Below are 19,163 nucleotides of genomic sequence, written 5' to 3'. Positions count from 1 at the left end.
GATGAACTAGATGGAATAATATAACTAGCTACCCAGTGATGAATTGGGTCTAGGTTACCATTTTATATTCTAATATATGTGTAAAAATTAGGATTGAGTATAATCTGGAATATCCCATTTAGTCTTTAAATGAAAAGTCACTACATTTCTATCTCTTACGACATATAATGCCAATATACCTCTAGTACACCTATATGGGATTACATTAACACTATACAGTCTTTGCAGATTATAAGGGTTTGCTTAATTAGTACACATCAAACACTGTATACCGGATTTATTGGTAATATATTAAAATGTTATAAATAATCCAAAATATTAAAGTTTAAATATGGTATTTTTCCAAGAACAGCTAGACTCCTTGCTGCCCCTCTATTTTACAAATAATATAATGTAGTTTATACAGAAAACACTAATTTTAACCAATGTAAATTTCCACACAATCTTAACAGTAATGCCAGCAATACCTACATTGAATACAAATACTTTATCTGTCCACACAGCATGATAAACCAAAATATTCACCGAACTTCAACTTAATAATAAAAGTATAGACAGACTTGAGCTACTTGAAAGATCATCATATACATTTGTATGACAAGATGTTTCTTATAATAGCATAATGGTGTTTATTTTCGAAACCAATTAAGATGATACTGCTTTAGGCAGGAGAAAGCAAACAGTAACATCCACACGACTATAATTACAATAATGTAATAATAAAAAAAAGCTAAAATCTAAGATGTTACCTGCCAAAAAGTTTAAACAATAATACCAGGACATCAAAATGTATTTTTTAAGTGTGTGTAAATCAATATCTCTGGTAGAGATGACTGCACAGTAGGTCCATAAAACTTGATCCCAGAGTGTCTATGGTTTTTCTAAGTACTATGTAATAAAATGATTATTGGGTTTTCTCACGAAGGAACGTTGCAGACTTTGTCTGGGAACCTTAAAGAGCCTGAAGCCTCAGGAGTGAAATGCAACAAATCCAGATGTACACAACTCATAGTAGAAAATGCCGGTATAAATCAACACCTCTGATAACCTGTCAGCCACCAGGTGTTCATCTCATTGTAAGATCTTAATTTACAGGAAGGAGAAAACTTTGTAGAGAGGTAGAACAACTAAGAACACATTGAGGTGGAGATGTAGAATTTGGCTTGTATAGGCAAAACATCTGATTTTGATACCAGACCTTGATATGACCTCCAAACTTACTAAAACATAAGGAGAAAAAAAAATCCAGTTCTACCACCATGAGGCTTGAGAAATCATTAACAGCAAATCACCCCCAACAATATTATCATTATTTGCTTCATATAGTGCCATCATATTCCATAGCACTGTACAATGGGTAGACAGGACATAACAAATAGCATATAACTTAAGATTACTTACAGAACAGGTGAGGAGGACCATGCTCAAACGATATAGGATGATTGTGTTTTTCCCCCAAAATATAATTATACTTCACATGCATCTGTGAATTGTGTGGTTTGTATAGCAGCAAGTAGCCAGAACATGTTATTATTAATTAGTGAGGATTAAGCTTTGTGCCATTATCGCAGCAGTATTCTATCAGTGGAAATGTTCAGTGAGTTGGTGACAAAGGCTAGAGTATCAAAACATTCTAGAGACTTGGCACATCAACACAAGTAATCCTAAAGGACCCTATAAATGCAATAACAATGCACATAATTTATACCATGTTCCAACATTCCTGCAAAACAACAGATGGTCTTTGGCGAATACCTCGTTTTAGGGAACAAAACAGTTTACCTACTTCTTTGATGTGTCAATTTGCATAAAACAGGTGTGCAGATTTGGTAATAGTTCTTAACATCTTGTTAATGTAGTTTTGGAGTGAAAAAAATAAGGATTACTTAAAAAACCCAAACCTCTATATTAACAGTTATAGCAAGGAGAATATATATTTTTTTAAAGAAACTAGATAAGTGGCTCAGCAATTTTATAGGGCTGCAACTAACGATTATTTTTATAATCGATTGTTGGCCGATATAAACAGCAGAATAAAAAAACTTTGATTGAGAAAAATGCATTTCTTGTTTTTATTTCCCAATCTGCCCCGAGTTATGCACATCTGAGCCCAGGCTTGCCACTGTCACCCAGACATGCCCTTTACCCCCTGTATGCCTTATACCCTCCAATATGTGCCTCTGTTACATACTACTTGTATTATATATATATATATATATATATACACACACACACACACACACACCAGCTTACAAACACACAAATACCTACACTGCTCTTACACACACCTGACCATATACATACACTGACCTTACACACACATATATATACACACACACTGCACTTACACCCCTTTCTCCCCATCTTCTATCTTCCATCCAGTTGTGGGAGCGTGAGGTCTGTCATTTCAGACCTCTGCTTTACTGCTCCCTCATCACTACGCACTGGCAATTGATGCCGAGTGCCGGGATATGACGTCATCCCCGCGCTCGGCATCAATAGCCGGCACGTAGTGATTAGGGAGCACGGAAGCAGAGGTCTGAAATGCCAGACCTCGAGCTCCCTAATGTTGGGCTAGTTAGAGGGAGGTCGTGATCTCCCCAACCAGCCCTGCTCATCGGGCACCCGCTGATCAGGGCTAGTTGGGGAGATCACGATCTTGCACCTACCTCGGCGCGGCCCTGAAGACCGGTCCAGGGGAGGCGGCTTCTCCACTCGCCCCTCCCCTAGAGATTTGTGATTCTCCTGTCTGGCTCGGTAAGTTTCAGTACCCGGCGTATAAGACGACCCCCGACTTTTGATTAGATTTTCACGGGTTAAAAAGTCATCTTATACGCCGGAAAATATCGGAACAACCTACTTACCTGCCTCCCTCTCTCCCGACTATCCCCTCTACAATCTGTGCTCAATGCATCTGCCAGGCTAATCTAATAGAGTGTCTCACCTGACGCTCTGCATCTGCTGCACCTCTATGCAAGTCCCTCCACTGGCTCCCCATCCATAGCAGAATTAAATTCAAAATACTCACTCTATCCTACAAAGCTCTCACTAACACTGCTCCCCTCCAGCTATCCTCCCTCATCAGCAAATATACTCTAGCCCACCCTCTAAGATCTAACAATGACCTGCTCCTTGCATCTTCACTTCTCACCTCCTCCCACGCCCACATACAGGACTTCTCTTGCGCAGCACCAACACTCTGGAACTCTCTTCCCCGTGCTGTCCGACTCTCACCAACTCTATCCTCCTGCAAACTTTTCTCTTCAGGGAAGCCTACCACTGACATAAACTCCCAGTACATTTACATCATTCACTACCACGCAGTCCTCACCTCCTGTTTCTCACCCCTTATCCACCTAGATTGTAAGTTCGTGCAGGAACAGGGCCCTCCATTCCTCTTGTATCTGTCAATTGCTTGTCATTTTGTACTTTGTCGTTATCTGTAAAATTTTTACCTTGTACAGCACTGCGGAATCTGTTGGCGCTTTATAAATAAAGTATAATATTATTATTATTAATAATAACCGGACCATCACACCAACACTACCGTTAAAAATGTTTGGGGTCACTTAGAAATGTCCTTGTTTTTGAAAGAAAATCCAGTTTTGTCCATTAAAATAACATGAAATGAATCAGAAATACAGCGTAGACATATATATATAGTTTTAACATATCTCTAACAGCTATTTACCCATTGTAAAAGCGTCAAGCTATTTTCATTTATTGACACTTTTACAGTCAGTAAATTCTCTATATTCTCGTATGGTTATGCTTCTGGTATGGCCAAAATATATGTAATACTTCTGTAACTATTCTGTTAATTTGATCTATTCTCCAATCATAATTTTCTTCAAAGCAAATTTCCTTTCTGTAAATTGTGAATCTTTACCAAACCATTTAAAACATGTTTTAGTTTGTGTTAATATTTTATACAAACGCTCAGGCTTGTTTTAACTGCATAATTCATTTTGCGTGTAACCAGAGGCTTTCCTTAAGTCCCAGAATACTCTTCACTTTTTTAAAAGAACTATGTCCCAATTAACATGGGGGGGAAGGATGGCCACACATCTAATTTCCAATTAGAAAAATGCACACGTACCAAGTGTGGCCTTTTAGTTCCCCCAAAAAATGACAAACCAATGCATGTGGGGTATCACTGTACTCAGGAGATGTTGCTGAACACATATTGGGGTGTCGTGTGACAGCGGCATAAACCAGGAGCTGTAAATTCATACATAACATAGGTGTGCGGGGGAAAAATACACACAAAAGAATACTACTGCAAACTTTGAAAAAATTCTGGTGGTAAAATGTGTGCATGCAAAGAGTTAAAATACCAGCATTTAAAATACCCTGGGGTGTCTAGTTTTCAAAAATATATGGTTTTGTTGTGCACACTGAAATGGCCCGGCTCAAAGATGTACCAAATAGGGCATGGGCAGTGGATCCCCAAATGCCAAAGTTCAACATTGAAAAATGCGCATGCCCCAAATGTGGCCCTTTTGCCCCAAACAGCCAGGCAAAATCATTCATGTAAGGTATCGCTGTACTCAGGAGATGTTGCTAAACACATATTGGGGTGTTTTATGATAGTGACATATACCAGAACCTGTTTATTCATACCTAAAGTAAAATGTGTGTGACAAAACAAATGCAAAAAAAATTACTACCATCGGATCGGTAATTGTCATCAAGGGGTTAAACGTAAGACTGGATAGTAAAACCTTGACACAATTTGTGAGGATAGGTTGGTACTCAAGTCTCTTGGCCATCTGTAAGGCTTAGTACCTGCACTATATATAAAAATATTTAGCACAATGTAACATTATAATACTGTACCATGCAGAGCCGTAGCTAGCTCCTTTTGCGCCAGAGGCAAGAATGGAAAAATGTGCCCCCCAGCTATTTTATTTTTTTTTAAACAGAGGTTATTACTGTTGTTACTACCTTTACACACACCTGCCCATAAACACACATATACACATACACGCTGCCTTTAAACATACCTGCCCATTAACACACATACGCATACACTGCCCTTGCATACACTGCCCTTACACGCGACTGCCCATAAACACACATATACTGCCCTTACACACACCTGCTCAGAAACACACATACACTGCACCTACACAACCCTGCCTTTACACACACACCAACTTACAAACATATAAATACCTACACTGCTCTTACACACACCAGCTTACAATCACACACACACATATACACAGCCCTTACACCCCTTTTCTCCCCATCGCCCATACACACACACACACACACTGCCCATACACACACACCAGCTTACAAACACACACACATATACTCAGCCCTTACACCCCTTTTCTCCCCATCTCTTACTTTTCTCATCTTCCATCATCTTTCATCCTGTCATGGCAGCGATTTTAACCCCTTCAGTCCCAGGGGTTTTGGTACCACAAGTCCCGGAGCAATTTTGCCATTTTTGCAGTATATCGGATCAGAGATTATTCTCCTTTCCTGCGAACAGTGTACCCATGTAAACTATATATTGTTTTTTCAAGGAGAGAGAGGGCTTTCTTTTGATACCATAGTTAGATACCGTATTTGCTCGATTATAAGACGACCCTGATTATAAGACGACCCCCAAAATCTAAATATTAATTTAGGAAAAAAACAAAAAGCCTGAATATAAGACTACCCTATAGGAAAAAAAAGTTTTACCAGTAAATATTAATTCATGTAAACAATATTTTCATATTTAATAAAAGCTATGATTGAGAAAAATATATTTTTTTTTTATTTCCTTTTATTTGCCAACCTGCCCCCCCTCAGTTATGCACATCTGCCCCCAGGGTTGCCATTCTTCCCCCAGAAATGCCTTATACCCCCTATTTGCCACTCTGCCCCATGATGTGCCTTTTAACCCTCTATATGCCACTCTGCCTCCAGAAATGTCTTATACCCTCCTATATGCCACTCTGCCCCATGATATGCCTTTTAATCCCCTATATGCCAGAGTGGCATATAGGGGGTTAAAAGGCATATCATGGGGCAGAGTGGCATATAGGGGGTTAAAAGGCATTTCTGGAGGTATATATATATATAACTGCTAACAGCAATCACACTCCTATCAAGCCAAGGCAGCCAGTACATGCTGGAACCTGAGGATGACAGGAGTGTGAGTACAGCCTTCCTATGCCATGCTACCACCACCCTTACACATCCATACTAACACACACTCATTCACAAACATTTAAATACTCATTCATTCCATTAATCACACATACTTCACACATTAATCACAAAAACCCTCCCCCACCCCCTTACCTGAACTGCAGATCTCTCACTCGCAGACTTCTGCAGGGGCCCGGCTGTGAGTGCAACTTCTCTGGCCCCGCCCCCAGAGGAAGGAGGGGGGAGGCGGAGTTATGTGACACTCTTCTAGCTTCCTATTCTCCTGCTGCTCGCGACCAAAGCCCGGTAAGTAGCCTGGCCCCAGCAGACATTTTGAGGTCTGATTAGAAGACGACCTCGATTATAAGACGAGGGGTATTTTTCAGAGCATTTGCTCTGAAAAAAGACCTCGTCTTATAATCGAGCAAATACGGTAATTAGCTGAAAATGTAGGTTTAGAAATTTCTGTAAAATTAGGTTAAAAAAAAACTAATTATTTATATATTTTCCCCTCTGAATCCTCACAAAATTAGGTAAAGTGACAGAAAATCCCCTCCAAATGTATCAATTCAGGTGTTCTGATTTCACAAATACCTAATTTATATAGAATTTCCATACTTTCCCAGCACTTATAGGGAACATACTATAAGGTGTACATTATTCTTTACAAAGCTGTAGAATGTTTACATTAGGTATGATGGGATTGCAACTCTTATTTTAAACAAGTAAACCAGAAATACCCACAAAAGTATATATTTTTGTAAAGCAAACAACCCAGACTATCCTATCAGGGCTATTTGGCCACCAATCTCTGTCATATGTGGGTGCAGAAATTATTTCCTGTGCTTTTTTCACCAACACTTCTGCGTTGCTTAGGTTTTTTTGCACAGGGTATGTGTTACAGCAGAGAAACCCAGCCAAAATTGTTTAGCTGCATCTCCTGATACCCCACATCCTTAGTTGTTTTTTGTTTGTTTGTTATTTCTAGAGGGCCATATCCATCCCTTACATATAGTCCCCTATAGGGTAGTATTTTTTGTACTTACGGGTTGGGGGTTGTGAACTGGGGCAGGAGGGTTATACCTTTTAGATGTTGTGTTAGGGCAATAGGATGGAAGCGTTTTTTTTCTTTTTTAATTATCTTTTTTATAATTTGTTTTATTTAATTTTTTGCATTTTTTTTTTTAAAAACACATTTGCACTGTTATCAGTGCAATATGGTTAGAGGTCCTCTTAGGGACCTCTTGAACATGTTATTAATGCCAGTGATGTCATATGACATCACTTAGCTCACGTTGTTTATTTTTTATTATTATTTATTGTATTATTTTAGTGATTTTTTTATTGTATTTTAAATGTTTTTGTTTATTTAAAAAAAATCACTAACACTTTTTTTCTTTTTGTTGATTTGTGTTTCAGCATGTGAAAGGAGTGAGGAGCATGATTTCTCACTCTCCTCCCTGCAATTCCCCCTGCAACGATCACACTTTGATCTCTATGCAAGTGTAAGATGTGGTAGGTGGTGGACTCCGGTTTGCAGGATAACTCACGGCAAAATCGCAGAATAGGAACAGATCCACTAAATGGAGCGTAGGTCAGTACACTAAGCCGGGTTTAGGGTAACAGAGAAACAGCAAAGTCCCTAAAACAATAGCCGGAACACAAGAATACAGGAAAGCCATTTAGTAGCCAAGGTCATCTGTGCTCAGTGCTCAGTTATTGTGCCAAGTAGAGCTATTTACCTTCGTGTTTCCTGTGATCCTGAGTTATTGTGCACCGAACCTGGCTATTCTTGTGACTCTGCTGCCTTCCCCAGTCCTGACCTTGGCTACTAAACAGCTTTCCTGAATTCCTGTGTACCGAACCTGGCTATTCCTGTGACTCTGCTGCCTTCCCCAGTCCTGACCTTGGCTACTAAACGGCTTTCCTGTATTATTGTGTACCGAACCTGGCTATTGGTTTACAGACTTTGCTGTTTCTCTGAAACCCTAAACCCGGCTTTGTGTAATGACCTACGCTGCATTTAGTGGATCTGTTCCTATTCTGCGATTTTGCTGTGAGTTATCCGGACTTCACCACCTACCACACCTTACATAATAACTGAGCCAGTATGGAGCCCACAGGACTAACCAACACCATCTCTACACTAACTCAGCAGATGACCGCCATGAATCAGTCCCTTCAAGAGCTCCAGGCGAGTCAGAATCAATGAGACAACAAATGCATCTGATTCAGCTACAACAGAATGCTCCGGACCTTCTCTCATCATTTCATCAACGTTACCCAGAGCGACCAGGTCCCGTTAGAGGCCGGAGACCTCTTGTTGGGAGGGGGAACTGTCAGGGTCCGTGTACCGGACCCCGACGTAGTAACTCACCCGCTTAGAAGCAGTTTGGCTGGAGGTGGAGGAAGGTGCGACGCGGTATCTGGTACCCGCGGATAGCGGGTACTCGGGTGAGTTAATACGTTGAGGTCCGGTACACAGACCCTGACAGCAAGTCCCCATAGACTTGCATAGAGATCACAGTGTCTGTGATCAGTAAAGTTGTAACTGTGTTCTACAAGAATGAAAGATAATATAAAAACAGGATACTTAGCTTTTTAACCCTTCTATTCATTCATCGGAACACATATGTGGTAGCTTCCCCAAGGACTCTTCCTTCAAAAAGCCCCTTATAACAGATATATGGAAAAACAGAACAAATTCTGGGGATACAGCTTTAAAAGTACTCTGTAAAAAGAATAAAAACCACAAATGGTGCAATAACGTTTAAAAGGTTTAAAACAGCCCCCACTAGTTGTGGACTAGTTATAATGCATCAAGAAACATTGTTAGCTTATGTTTCTTGATGCATTATAACTAGTCCCTGATGAAGTCAGCATATGACGAAACGCGTTGGACTTAGTTTCTTAAAGCATTAAGCATTTTTAATGGGCTATTGTAAATAAAGAGCTTTTGGAAGATACTCTGCCTATCATTCGTTTGTATCCAGCAGATGACCGGTTTTTAAAACTTTGAGGTGGTTTTAAAAGTTCCAGCAAACCTCCAGGATTCCTAAGATACAGGCTTATCTTAAAGGCGCAGTACCTACTACAATCTTGTGAGTGTGGCACAACTAGTGGGGGCTGTTTTAAACCTTTTAAACGTTATTGCACCATTTGGGGTTTTTATTCTTTTTACAGAGTACTTTTAAAGCTGTATCCCCAGAATTTGGCCTGTTTTTCCATATGTCTGTGATCAGTGCCTCATCGGAGTGATCGGATATCCCAGCAGGGTCTAGACAGACCCTGCAGGAGGTATCCTGTCCTCCGATTACCTTCCGGGTGACGTCAGCAGTGACGCGACCTGGAAGGGAATGCCCGATCACGTGGTCAGGCATTTCAAACTAACAGTTCTCCGGTGTTTGCACTGGCAGCTGTTATAGGCGATCACGAAGCAGAAAGCCAGGCTTCTGCTGATAGAGGGGAGCCCAGGCTGATTTCCTGTGTAGCAGCAGAGATGTGTCCCTGCCGCTGCAAGAAGGTCAGGACGTACCGGTACGTCAATATGGGTTTCTTGAGATGCATTTTATGGACATACCAGTACGTCCATAGGGGACTGAAGGGGTTAAACTCACCAATAGAGCAATCCATATAATGATGGTACAAAAGGAAAAAAAACATATTGGCTGGGTTGGGGAACAAACTTATTACGTGTTCTTCTGTGGTACCTAAATTACATTCATTTCTAGAGCACCAGTCATTTTGTAGCAGCATGAGTAGTAGTATCAGAAGACTATTGCCATATCTCATTCATAGCAAGGAGGTTTAGGCAGTTAGAAATAAAGAGGTTAGACAGAAATGGTAGGCAGTATGTGCAGAAGAGGAGGGGGTAGCAAGGGTAAGTGATGATGGAGATATTATAGTTGCTGTTTCTTATGAAATGCCTGACGACAAGAGCAGGCAGAAATTGTCGGACCAGGGTTGGGTTCAATGTCAGCTGAATATGGAAGGAAGAGAAGAGGTGGGACTGAGATTTGTTGTGATACGCTGCATTTATCGATGTTTGGTTGGTAATAGGGAAGTTCATTTGATGCAAGCTGGGGTGATAAGTGAATAGATGGTGACCTGTAGATTACAGTGGTGTTATGGGAGGGGAGAAGCAATGCACTCAAGTGGGGAGGGAAGAAGAAAACATGTAACAAATAGGAAACATAGTGAGTTGGGTGAGATAAGCATTATAACCCTTTCAAAACGGTGTGTATTACATACCGTAATGACAGGAGTTTTGTCATAGTACCATATATGTTTTCCTTATAAAAATATGTATTTTATACTACTGCATTTAGGGGTTTGGGGTAAAATCAAACTGAGCAAGACGAGTTATCGCTCAAACATTATATAGGTCACAAAATACCAAAAAGGTCTAGAAAGAAGCAAAACCATACATCAATCTTGATTACATAACAATTGCAGTCAAGTATTTATGGATATTTATGTTCAAGTCAACAGCAAAGGTATCTATACACAAAACAGAAATTCTTATGTCATAAATGATAGTGAAAATTAAAGAAGCAGGAGCAAAAAAAAAATAAAAGTTGTTTAAGAAATTAAAGATACAAAAGCCATGTCTTTTACATAAACAGGGTGAGCTGTCCAATGTATTAGCCTCAGGAGGAACATTAATTTCAAACGACTATAATGAGGAAACTCGAAGTGCATGCTTGAGCTACCTTGTTTAATTATAGGAAAATCACCTTGAGCACAAAAAGAATTTATATATCACTATGAGACACGGTCATATATAACGGTACCCGTCATCATTCAACTGAAAAACGAAAAAAAAAAAAAATACATGAATGCCATGGATTTGAATAAAACCTAGCTCAGTCTCATCTACTAAGGAAAAATCTACTGACCAACTATTAGACACAAATATTTAGAGCTTTACTACTAGCAACGCCTTCTAATTATATTTAAGTACGTTGCCAGTACTTTATGATGCATTATTTATCTAAAAGCAAAACCTGACATTTAGAAGAAGCTGCAAGTACACCACACTCTTCATTGGCCAATGTTAATTTAAATGAGATGCTCTGCTATTATATGTATTAATGGCTCTAGAGTCCCTTTAATGTCCTTGTCTCAGTCCAAGAAGAGAAAAGCCACATTTAGTCACAGAATGTCCACTCCAGTCATTTAAACAACACAATGTTTTGATATTTCTGTGAGATTGGTTATTTTATTACAAGAAAATCCATTTCACACAAGAGCGGGAAGTGGAAACTCCAGCCCAATTTCAAAAGCTGACCGGCAGCCATTCCACCAGGCACTTGCTTTAACGTGACCCCAATAGCATCCTGAATAAGAAAAAGGGCCCAACTCCGCAAGAAAGAAATTGAGGTGCTGACATGACAACTCACTAAGAACTACAGGAAATTGTTTTCAAAATGGGACTGAACTAGGCTTCAATTCTATTTAATATAGGTTGTTCTCTTCATTCTGGTATTTTGTTATCCTTCCATACTCACATCAATTTTCCTTAGTCATACTTCAAATTGATTATTTATATAAAGTTAACCATCTACGATCGGCCTTCATTTTAGGCCAAACAAACTAGCTAGCTACTACTAACAGGTCACTCAAATACTTTCACAGTCTATTTCCCTAGTCCTGTCATCCTTTGAGGCCACGTCACATCTTCTTGCTCTTCAGGAAGGATAGCAGAGACATATTAGAAAATGGTCGATTAGCTGTTCTACATAATTATATGGCTGGGAGAGTTAAGGCGATGACAAAAAAGCATTTGTAGTCTTCATATCGGAGATCACACACATGAATACTTCCTAATGCATATTATGGCATTTCTTCTCTTGTGGTCCCTACAGCTTCATGAGATTGTTCTCAGGTGGAAGTGCGGATAATAGAAACTAAAAACAAATGCTGGCTTTCAACCAAAAACACTTTTTTTCCACATTGCTAACAGCAGCCACAGTTTCCAAGTACCAATAAAACAATGTATTTGATTTTTGCAGTTTACAAAGAATTAGGCTTGTGTAAAATAATACATTAAAGGTGCAGGTTCACTTAGACAAAACAATTTAATTCTCTGGTATGTTATGCAAACAAACCGAATAAAATCTGCTATTTTATTGTTTCATCCAAACATTTTATCACATAAAACTCAGACACTTCTAAAAAGCAGTTCTTTGGTTTCTATGGCAACAACCATCTTATGTGACACATGACAGGTAATGGTCCCTCCCCAAGAAAAAAATTATAAAGCCAAATTTTATATGACTGAACAATTATTACAATTAAGTAGGGTATGGGCTGAGGGTCATCAGAAGGCAAATGCCAAACCATCCATGTCCTCTGTCCTCGAGGGAGTTTTTAAGGATGTAAGGGTTAAAGGGGTTAAGGAACACAGCCCTGAATTTGCAATTGCATAGAACCTGAGCTTTTACACAAATCTGAAATCAATGTTCAGGCCTGAACCACTCAACACGTACATCTAACAGATTCCCCTGAAAATGTATATGCCGACTCATATACAGTAAAGAAAGGCAAAGGTAAGCCGTAAATAGCGAGTCTCACAAACGGATAGCATAGACAAAGAATTTACTGCATAGCCAAAAACAAAACATGATGTCATCAAAATGTGTGGTTTTCTGTTATCATTGCCACCTCAAAACACTACTACTGTTTTATTGACCAAAATCTAGGTATAAAGGTATATTCTACATTTTTCATTATGTATTAAAATGTATATAAAAACTTTGATTATGTCTATCCACATTTTGTAAGATTTCGTAAGTCTTCTTCAAACTGATCTCAAGGAGAAAAAAAAGAAACAGTCATACACATGATGCATACCATAGTCATATGGTACGAGGAGTTTATATATTCATATATTATGATTAGGGCTGCAACAACTAATCGATAAAATCGATAATAATCGATAATGAAAATCGTTGCCAACGAATTTCATTATCGATTAGTTGAATCGATTTTTATCGATTATTAAATGAGGGTTTTTTTCAGAGCAAACGCTCTGAAAAATCCCCCTCATTATTACATAATCCGTTTTAGTGACTCACAGCAGCAGCTCCTACTTACCAGTCCCTCCCTGTAATCACTGTGACAACTGGCCCCGCCCCTTCCTTCTCCCAGAAGGCCAGAACCACATGGCTGTGATACTCATCTAACTGTAAGTATAAAATTAATATTTGGGCTGCTGAAAGTTAGGGGAGGTGGGAGTTAATTTAGGGGCAGTTATGGTTAATGGGGTGTTTAGGGTTAATTTAGGGGCAGCTATGGTTAATAGGGTGTTTAGGGTTAATTTAGGGGCAGCTATGGTTAATGGTGTGTTTAGGGTTAATTTAGGAGCAGCTGTGGTTAATGGGGTGTTTGGGGTTAATTTAGGAGCAGCTGTGGTTAATGGGGTGTTTGGGGTTAATTTGAGGCAGTTTTGGTTAATGGTATGTTTAGGGTTAATTTAGGGGCTGTTGTGGTTCATGGGGTGTTTAGGGTTAATTTAGGGGATGCTGTGGTTGATGGGGTCTTTAGGGTTAATTTAATGATGAGGACTGAGGGTTAATTTTATTAATTTATTAAAGTTAACTTAAGGTGCAGTTAGAGATAAAGGGGGGCAAACTAAGGGGAATCTAAATCCTGGGGGCAGTGAAGATTAACCCAGTACTTATTTATAAAAGTATGGTCTGTGACTCTATGAGGGGACTATGAGATATCTGGGGGTATAAGGCATATAGGGTATATAAGGCATATGTGGGGAGGGCAGTGTGGCATGTCTGGGGAGGACAGAGTGGTGTATCAGGGTGTATAAGGCAGATCTGGGGCCACAGTGGCATATCTGGGGGTAGAGTGGAGTGGCATATGTGGGGAGGGCAGTGTGGCATGTCTGGGGAGGATGGAGTGGTGTATCGGGGTATAAGGTGTATCAGGCACAGTGGCATATGTGGGGGTAGAGTGGAGTGACATATGTGGGAGGCAGCGTGGAGTGGCATATTTGGGAGGCAGCGTGGAGTGGCATATGTGGGAGGCAGAGTGGAGTGGTATATGTGGGGGGCAGCGTGGAGTGGCATATGTGGGAGGCAGCGTGGCAAGCCTGGGCTCAAACGTGCATAAATTGGGGGGGGGCTGGTTGCGAAATAAAGGCAAGAAATGCATTTTATCAAAGTTTTTTTATTATGCTGTTTGTATTTAATATAATTTGTTTATTAAATTATTTTAAATAAATGAAAAATTTACATTCATTTTTTTTATCCGATTAATCGAAAAAATAATCGGCCAACTAATCGATTATGAAAATAATCGTTAGTTGCAGCCCTAATTATGATTAATGAATACCCCCATCAACAAGCCATTGAAGATCCATATATGAAAAAAGAACAAACACGAAAATCAACATTAACAGAAGCCAGTAATGATTTAATAATAATATTATATATGAATTTATTGCACTATTCTCACTTTACAATATGTATGTTTATATTCAAGTAGTCATCAACATGTTATTATGCACTTTATTATCTGATTATATATATATTTAAAATTACTGTAATTTTTCACTTAATTTTTATATTTATTCACTCTGATGATTAATTATTTATATTGATATCTATTTTTGGCACAGGAATCTACTTATGAATGTTCATTATATACATGAGGATATATATGAATTTATGCACTTAACACCTTATTTACTTACAATAATTGTTCATTTTGTACACACCCAATGCACTTTATATTTATATATTTATATACTTTTTATATTTTTATATTTATTTATTAAGAATTGCCTTTATTAATATAGTTAGGTGTCATTCTGGCATATTGTGACCGTTGTAAACGTAAGACAAGTTCCGAGCCGAGTCCTAGTGCGCATGCTCGAGAAATAGTTTCGACGGACCTGCGCGCTGTGGGGGTGGGCATCGGACACGAAGCAGTGAATTGCAGGGCGGAGACGCAGCATCGGCGCCTATTTGGGTTTCGGCACATAACTTCCGATGGGAGGGGTATAAATACTTTCATACGACAAGGCAGTAATAGCGACCCCTTGAAAAAGGAGAACCGAAACGGCGTAGGGGAAGTGGAGGTTAATATGGGTAAGCACTTTTTAGGACGTCCTTTTGATTATTTGGATTAATCATATATTTATTGAAACTGTTTTAAGTCCTTTACATGTTTACAGAATCAATGGGTGCACTCCATAGTGAGTAATAGGAAATAATATTTAAATTACTAAGCACTTTATGTTTGATTCATTGTTTACATGCACTTGAGGCACTTTATGTATATGCTACCATAGCTCCTCCATATGCTCTGATTAGTTTCCTAGAAACCTCTGTTGTCTAAATTATGAAATACTGTATATGTTTTTATATTCAATAATTTTTTGTACAATAAAACAATATATTTTTTAATATAAGGGCTTGTGTAGAACTCTTTTCATACCAGGTATACAAGTTTATAGGAGTTTCCCTGTTTTGAGGATGAGATCCTTATATACACCATAGTATTTATAATATTATGTTGTTTATGGAAGGTGTAGTAGGATTCGTTTGTGTTATACCATAGTCATAGTAGTCTTCAATAACAAACCCGACTCATGTTATTGATAAATCACAAACAATGTAAACACCAAGGTGGCTAAAGCAGGTTATTTTATATGCTCAAAACATTGCTATTTTTTATCAAAAACATCTTTTCAGAAACATTACATAAAAAGGAGAGCACAAGGGTGAAACTACCTATAGCTGTGATTTGTGGTAGAACCAGCATTATTTAAGTGTGCATCATGTCTCATTTTGTCATATGATGCACTACAGTAACTGTCTCACTTACATTTCTTTTTTGAAGAAAAAAAAGTGTAAATTTTTTCTTCATCATGCAAAATGCCTTCTTAGCCCTAAAATGACAACAGAGTTCTAGCACAACAGGATATATCAAAAGTCCTAGAAGTATTTTAGGTTAAGTAGTGGTGCATCTGTCTTCTACAGGATTGCTGGGCACCTGTTTGTCATGCCAAGCTCACTGCGGAGACATTTCTACATACTTGTTATTGCAGAAACGACAAGCTAAGGTGAAATCAGAAATCGAAATCCAAAGAGCATGTTCAATGGGTGGCCTCCTGACTCGTGATCTTTTATGACGATATAATGAATTTAGAGCCTATTATGAAGATCTTATAGCTCTAATACATCCGTTGTTAAATCCACAACAAAAACAAACAAGATAAAAAGGTTATGTTCTAAGGTTGTTCCGATTCATCAAGACCATTACCAGTACACTACTTTCAGTTACTTAGCTTTGCAGCTTGCCCCAGTTCTGAAATATCTCAAAACTTGTAAAGAAATGCATTTAAAAAGCAACATACTTCCTCTTTATAGTTGGACGGGGTTTGTCATTAATAAATCTATAATAAGTAACAGATTAGCATGGACTGCAATGGGGAAAAAAAGTGATATTTTGTATCTAAGTTAATGAATATTGCCTGTCATGTCAAGGCATGAGATGGCCTGTCCAGGCCACTAAAGCAATGGGCTAAGCCCAGTATGTAAATATGTTGTAGTCTTTGATCCAGGGGGATACAGGATATACGTTAATCACCGGGCTGAGGCCATAAATTCAATGAGCAGAAAGCATCACCAGAGCTGTACTTAAGGTGTTGTAAAATGTAGTGGGGCATCTGCTCTGGACCACCACCAGAATGTCCAGGTTTTAGCCTTTTGGTAGATACCAAACATGGAAAAGGTGCATGTTCCTGTTATGAGTTATGAAAATGTCTCCCATTAGATTTGGTGTCCATATATTCACAAAAAATGAGGAATGTAATGATGACAAAATGATCGAAGTATGCTGTTAATTGCAGGTTTTGGGGAACATTGTGTATTTTCAGGTAAAACTTTGAACCGCTGTCCCTCACAGGTCTGACTGAGTGGGCCATAAATTGTCAGGCCAAACTTTTGATCCTCCTAGGTAAAACCCAGGGCTCTGGCCTTTTGGAAACACTCTGGTATCTATATAATATGGGTTTTGGATAATCAAAGAGAGAATTTCCTTTTAACAAACTCATGGAGAACTTTACCATCTGAATCTCCCACATGGACTTATATACCAGTAATTCTATGTAAGGGTTTCTTGTGTTTTCTCCAATTTTATGGACTGTTTTACCAATTTGTAACCATTAATTTAGTTTTTGTACTTATGTAAACAGCACTGAAACCTTTTTTTCAGATTAAATGTGCCAAAAGAGTTAATCATATAGGTCTGATTATTAAGGTAATTCTTTTGTTATACTGTAATTCTATTATGTGTGTGGTAACCTAACACACTTGTATATAAAGTCTTGCTGGGGGCACCAAATGGTTTACCGGGGGGGGGGCGTGTAGGAGGGATTTCAGGGGTTAAGTTATTGGTTGGTGGGAGTAGTAACGGGTAACCAAGGATCTTATGTCCTTAACCTTTTCACACACTTCCCCTCTCCTAAGCCAGGCCCATAGCCCTCGCTCATGACATTGCCCAATATATCTCTGTTTTTATCCCACATTTTCCTTTTCTTGTCTACAGGAGGACTACTATTTCATTACCTGTGACAGACTTAACTCAACTGGCAACTGAACCCAGCTCTATACCTTTTAGAATCTCGTCAATGAGTTTACAGACTAATGGAAAGTCTTTACATCTCCTTTGTCCGGACAATACAAGGCTTTTGCACTTTTCTGTTTTTTCTGTCTTGTAGTAAGTTGGTTATTTAAATCGTATATTTGTCCCATAAGTTAGTGAATAACTAAACTATTTAACCAAACTTGTAGTTTCAGACCTAAGATCATAAACCAGTGACATATGCTAGAGAGAAACTAAACTGGGTGACAGTATTTAAAGGGACAGTATAATGTTCCTGACATCCCCGCTATAAAGGAATGCATTCTTCCAAAACATAAAAAAAAAGTAAAGCACTTACCTGACACAGAAGTTGCAGTCCTGCTGCAAAAGCTGCCCTCTTCCTCCATGATCTAACATTTTGTGCCACTGGTTGGTTGCTTAAAACCCTCAATTATATCTAAACATACATTGAGGGGTGCTTTGCAAATATACTGCCATCAATTCCAAACATTAACAGAAGACCAATCTTTAATATAGGTCTCCTGTAACTAACGTTAACTAGCGTAAAGCATCAATTGCAAATAGATTGCTTGTGAACTCCTTTGGCATTTAAGGGGCTTGTAGGGTCTTACCAGCTCTCTATAGACAACAAAACCACACTTAATATTCAGATATTAAGATTCATTTTTCTCTGTACGTAAAAGGGCCTTTTTTGACAAGTAGCTTTTGGAATAAGGTTACTGCTTAAAGCGAATCAACAATTATTTGGACTGTTCTAACACAATGCCGAAAGTAGGTGTAAAAAAGAACAAAAAGATAAAAGCATAATTAAAAACACAAAAAAACTGTATAACCTTTTCAATTCAGTAACTTATACTTTACAATAAAAATGACATTATTTCCTTGCAAAACTGAAGTTTAAACAAAGAAGCCAGACTTACCTCACTATTGTGACCCCTTAGGTTGAAGTTGGTTCTCTGTGGAGTGTTTCTGTCTCTCCGGCAGTGGCTTAAAGTGAATGTGACTCCAACAACGCCTCTTCCATTTCCAGTAGCCAGCCACCCTTCTTCATAATAACGTCTCCTGCATACAGGTTTTTCTTTCTCGCTTTTTGGAACTCTGCCTTTCCATGAAAGGCATAAGATGTTGGAATCACTACAAAGGACGGGTCCATGCTCTACGGATGCGTGCATGCTTATAAAAGTCTTCGGTTAGTCCCCCCACACAAGTAAAAAAATATAATAAATAAGTAACTAAACAAAGTTCCCAAAGTCAGGTGCATTTAAATTAGTCCAAAGTCCTCAAAATGTTGCAGATGACCTTGAACCACTCAGTAGGTCAGTGTTGATGCGCATCCTCTCAATGCATAGTAGCAGATATCCATGTACAAAAGGATGATGGCA

The 19,163-nt window shown here is 38.8% G+C and overlaps 1 protein-coding gene across 4 annotated transcripts in view; it reads right to left on the bottom strand.

Annotated features, from left to right (window-relative positions):
* The window catches only part of LOC149288017 (tubby-related protein 4-like), a 62,580-nt gene extending 43,627 nt beyond the window's left edge, over positions 1–18,953 (bottom strand). For all 4 annotated transcript variants that reach the window (XM_089492207.1, XM_089492208.1, XM_089492210.1 and 1 more), the window contains exon 1: positions 18,702–18,953. In XM_089492207.1, the coding sequence (XP_089348333.1) occupies positions 18,702–18,953 (252 nt within the window). The remainder of the gene's footprint in view (positions 1–18,701) is intronic.
* Between the last annotated feature and the right edge of the window lie 210 nt (positions 18,954–19,163).

The sequence above is a fragment of the Sceloporus occidentalis genome, unplaced genomic scaffold, assembly GCF_023333645.1.
Source record: "Sceloporus occidentalis isolate IW3139 unplaced genomic scaffold, rSceOcc1.0.p SCAF_54, whole genome shotgun sequence".
In the NCBI taxonomy this organism is placed as follows: Eukaryota; Metazoa; Chordata; class Lepidosauria; order Squamata; family Phrynosomatidae; genus Sceloporus; species Sceloporus occidentalis.
This window is presented reverse-complemented; position numbering and strand designations above follow the sequence as displayed.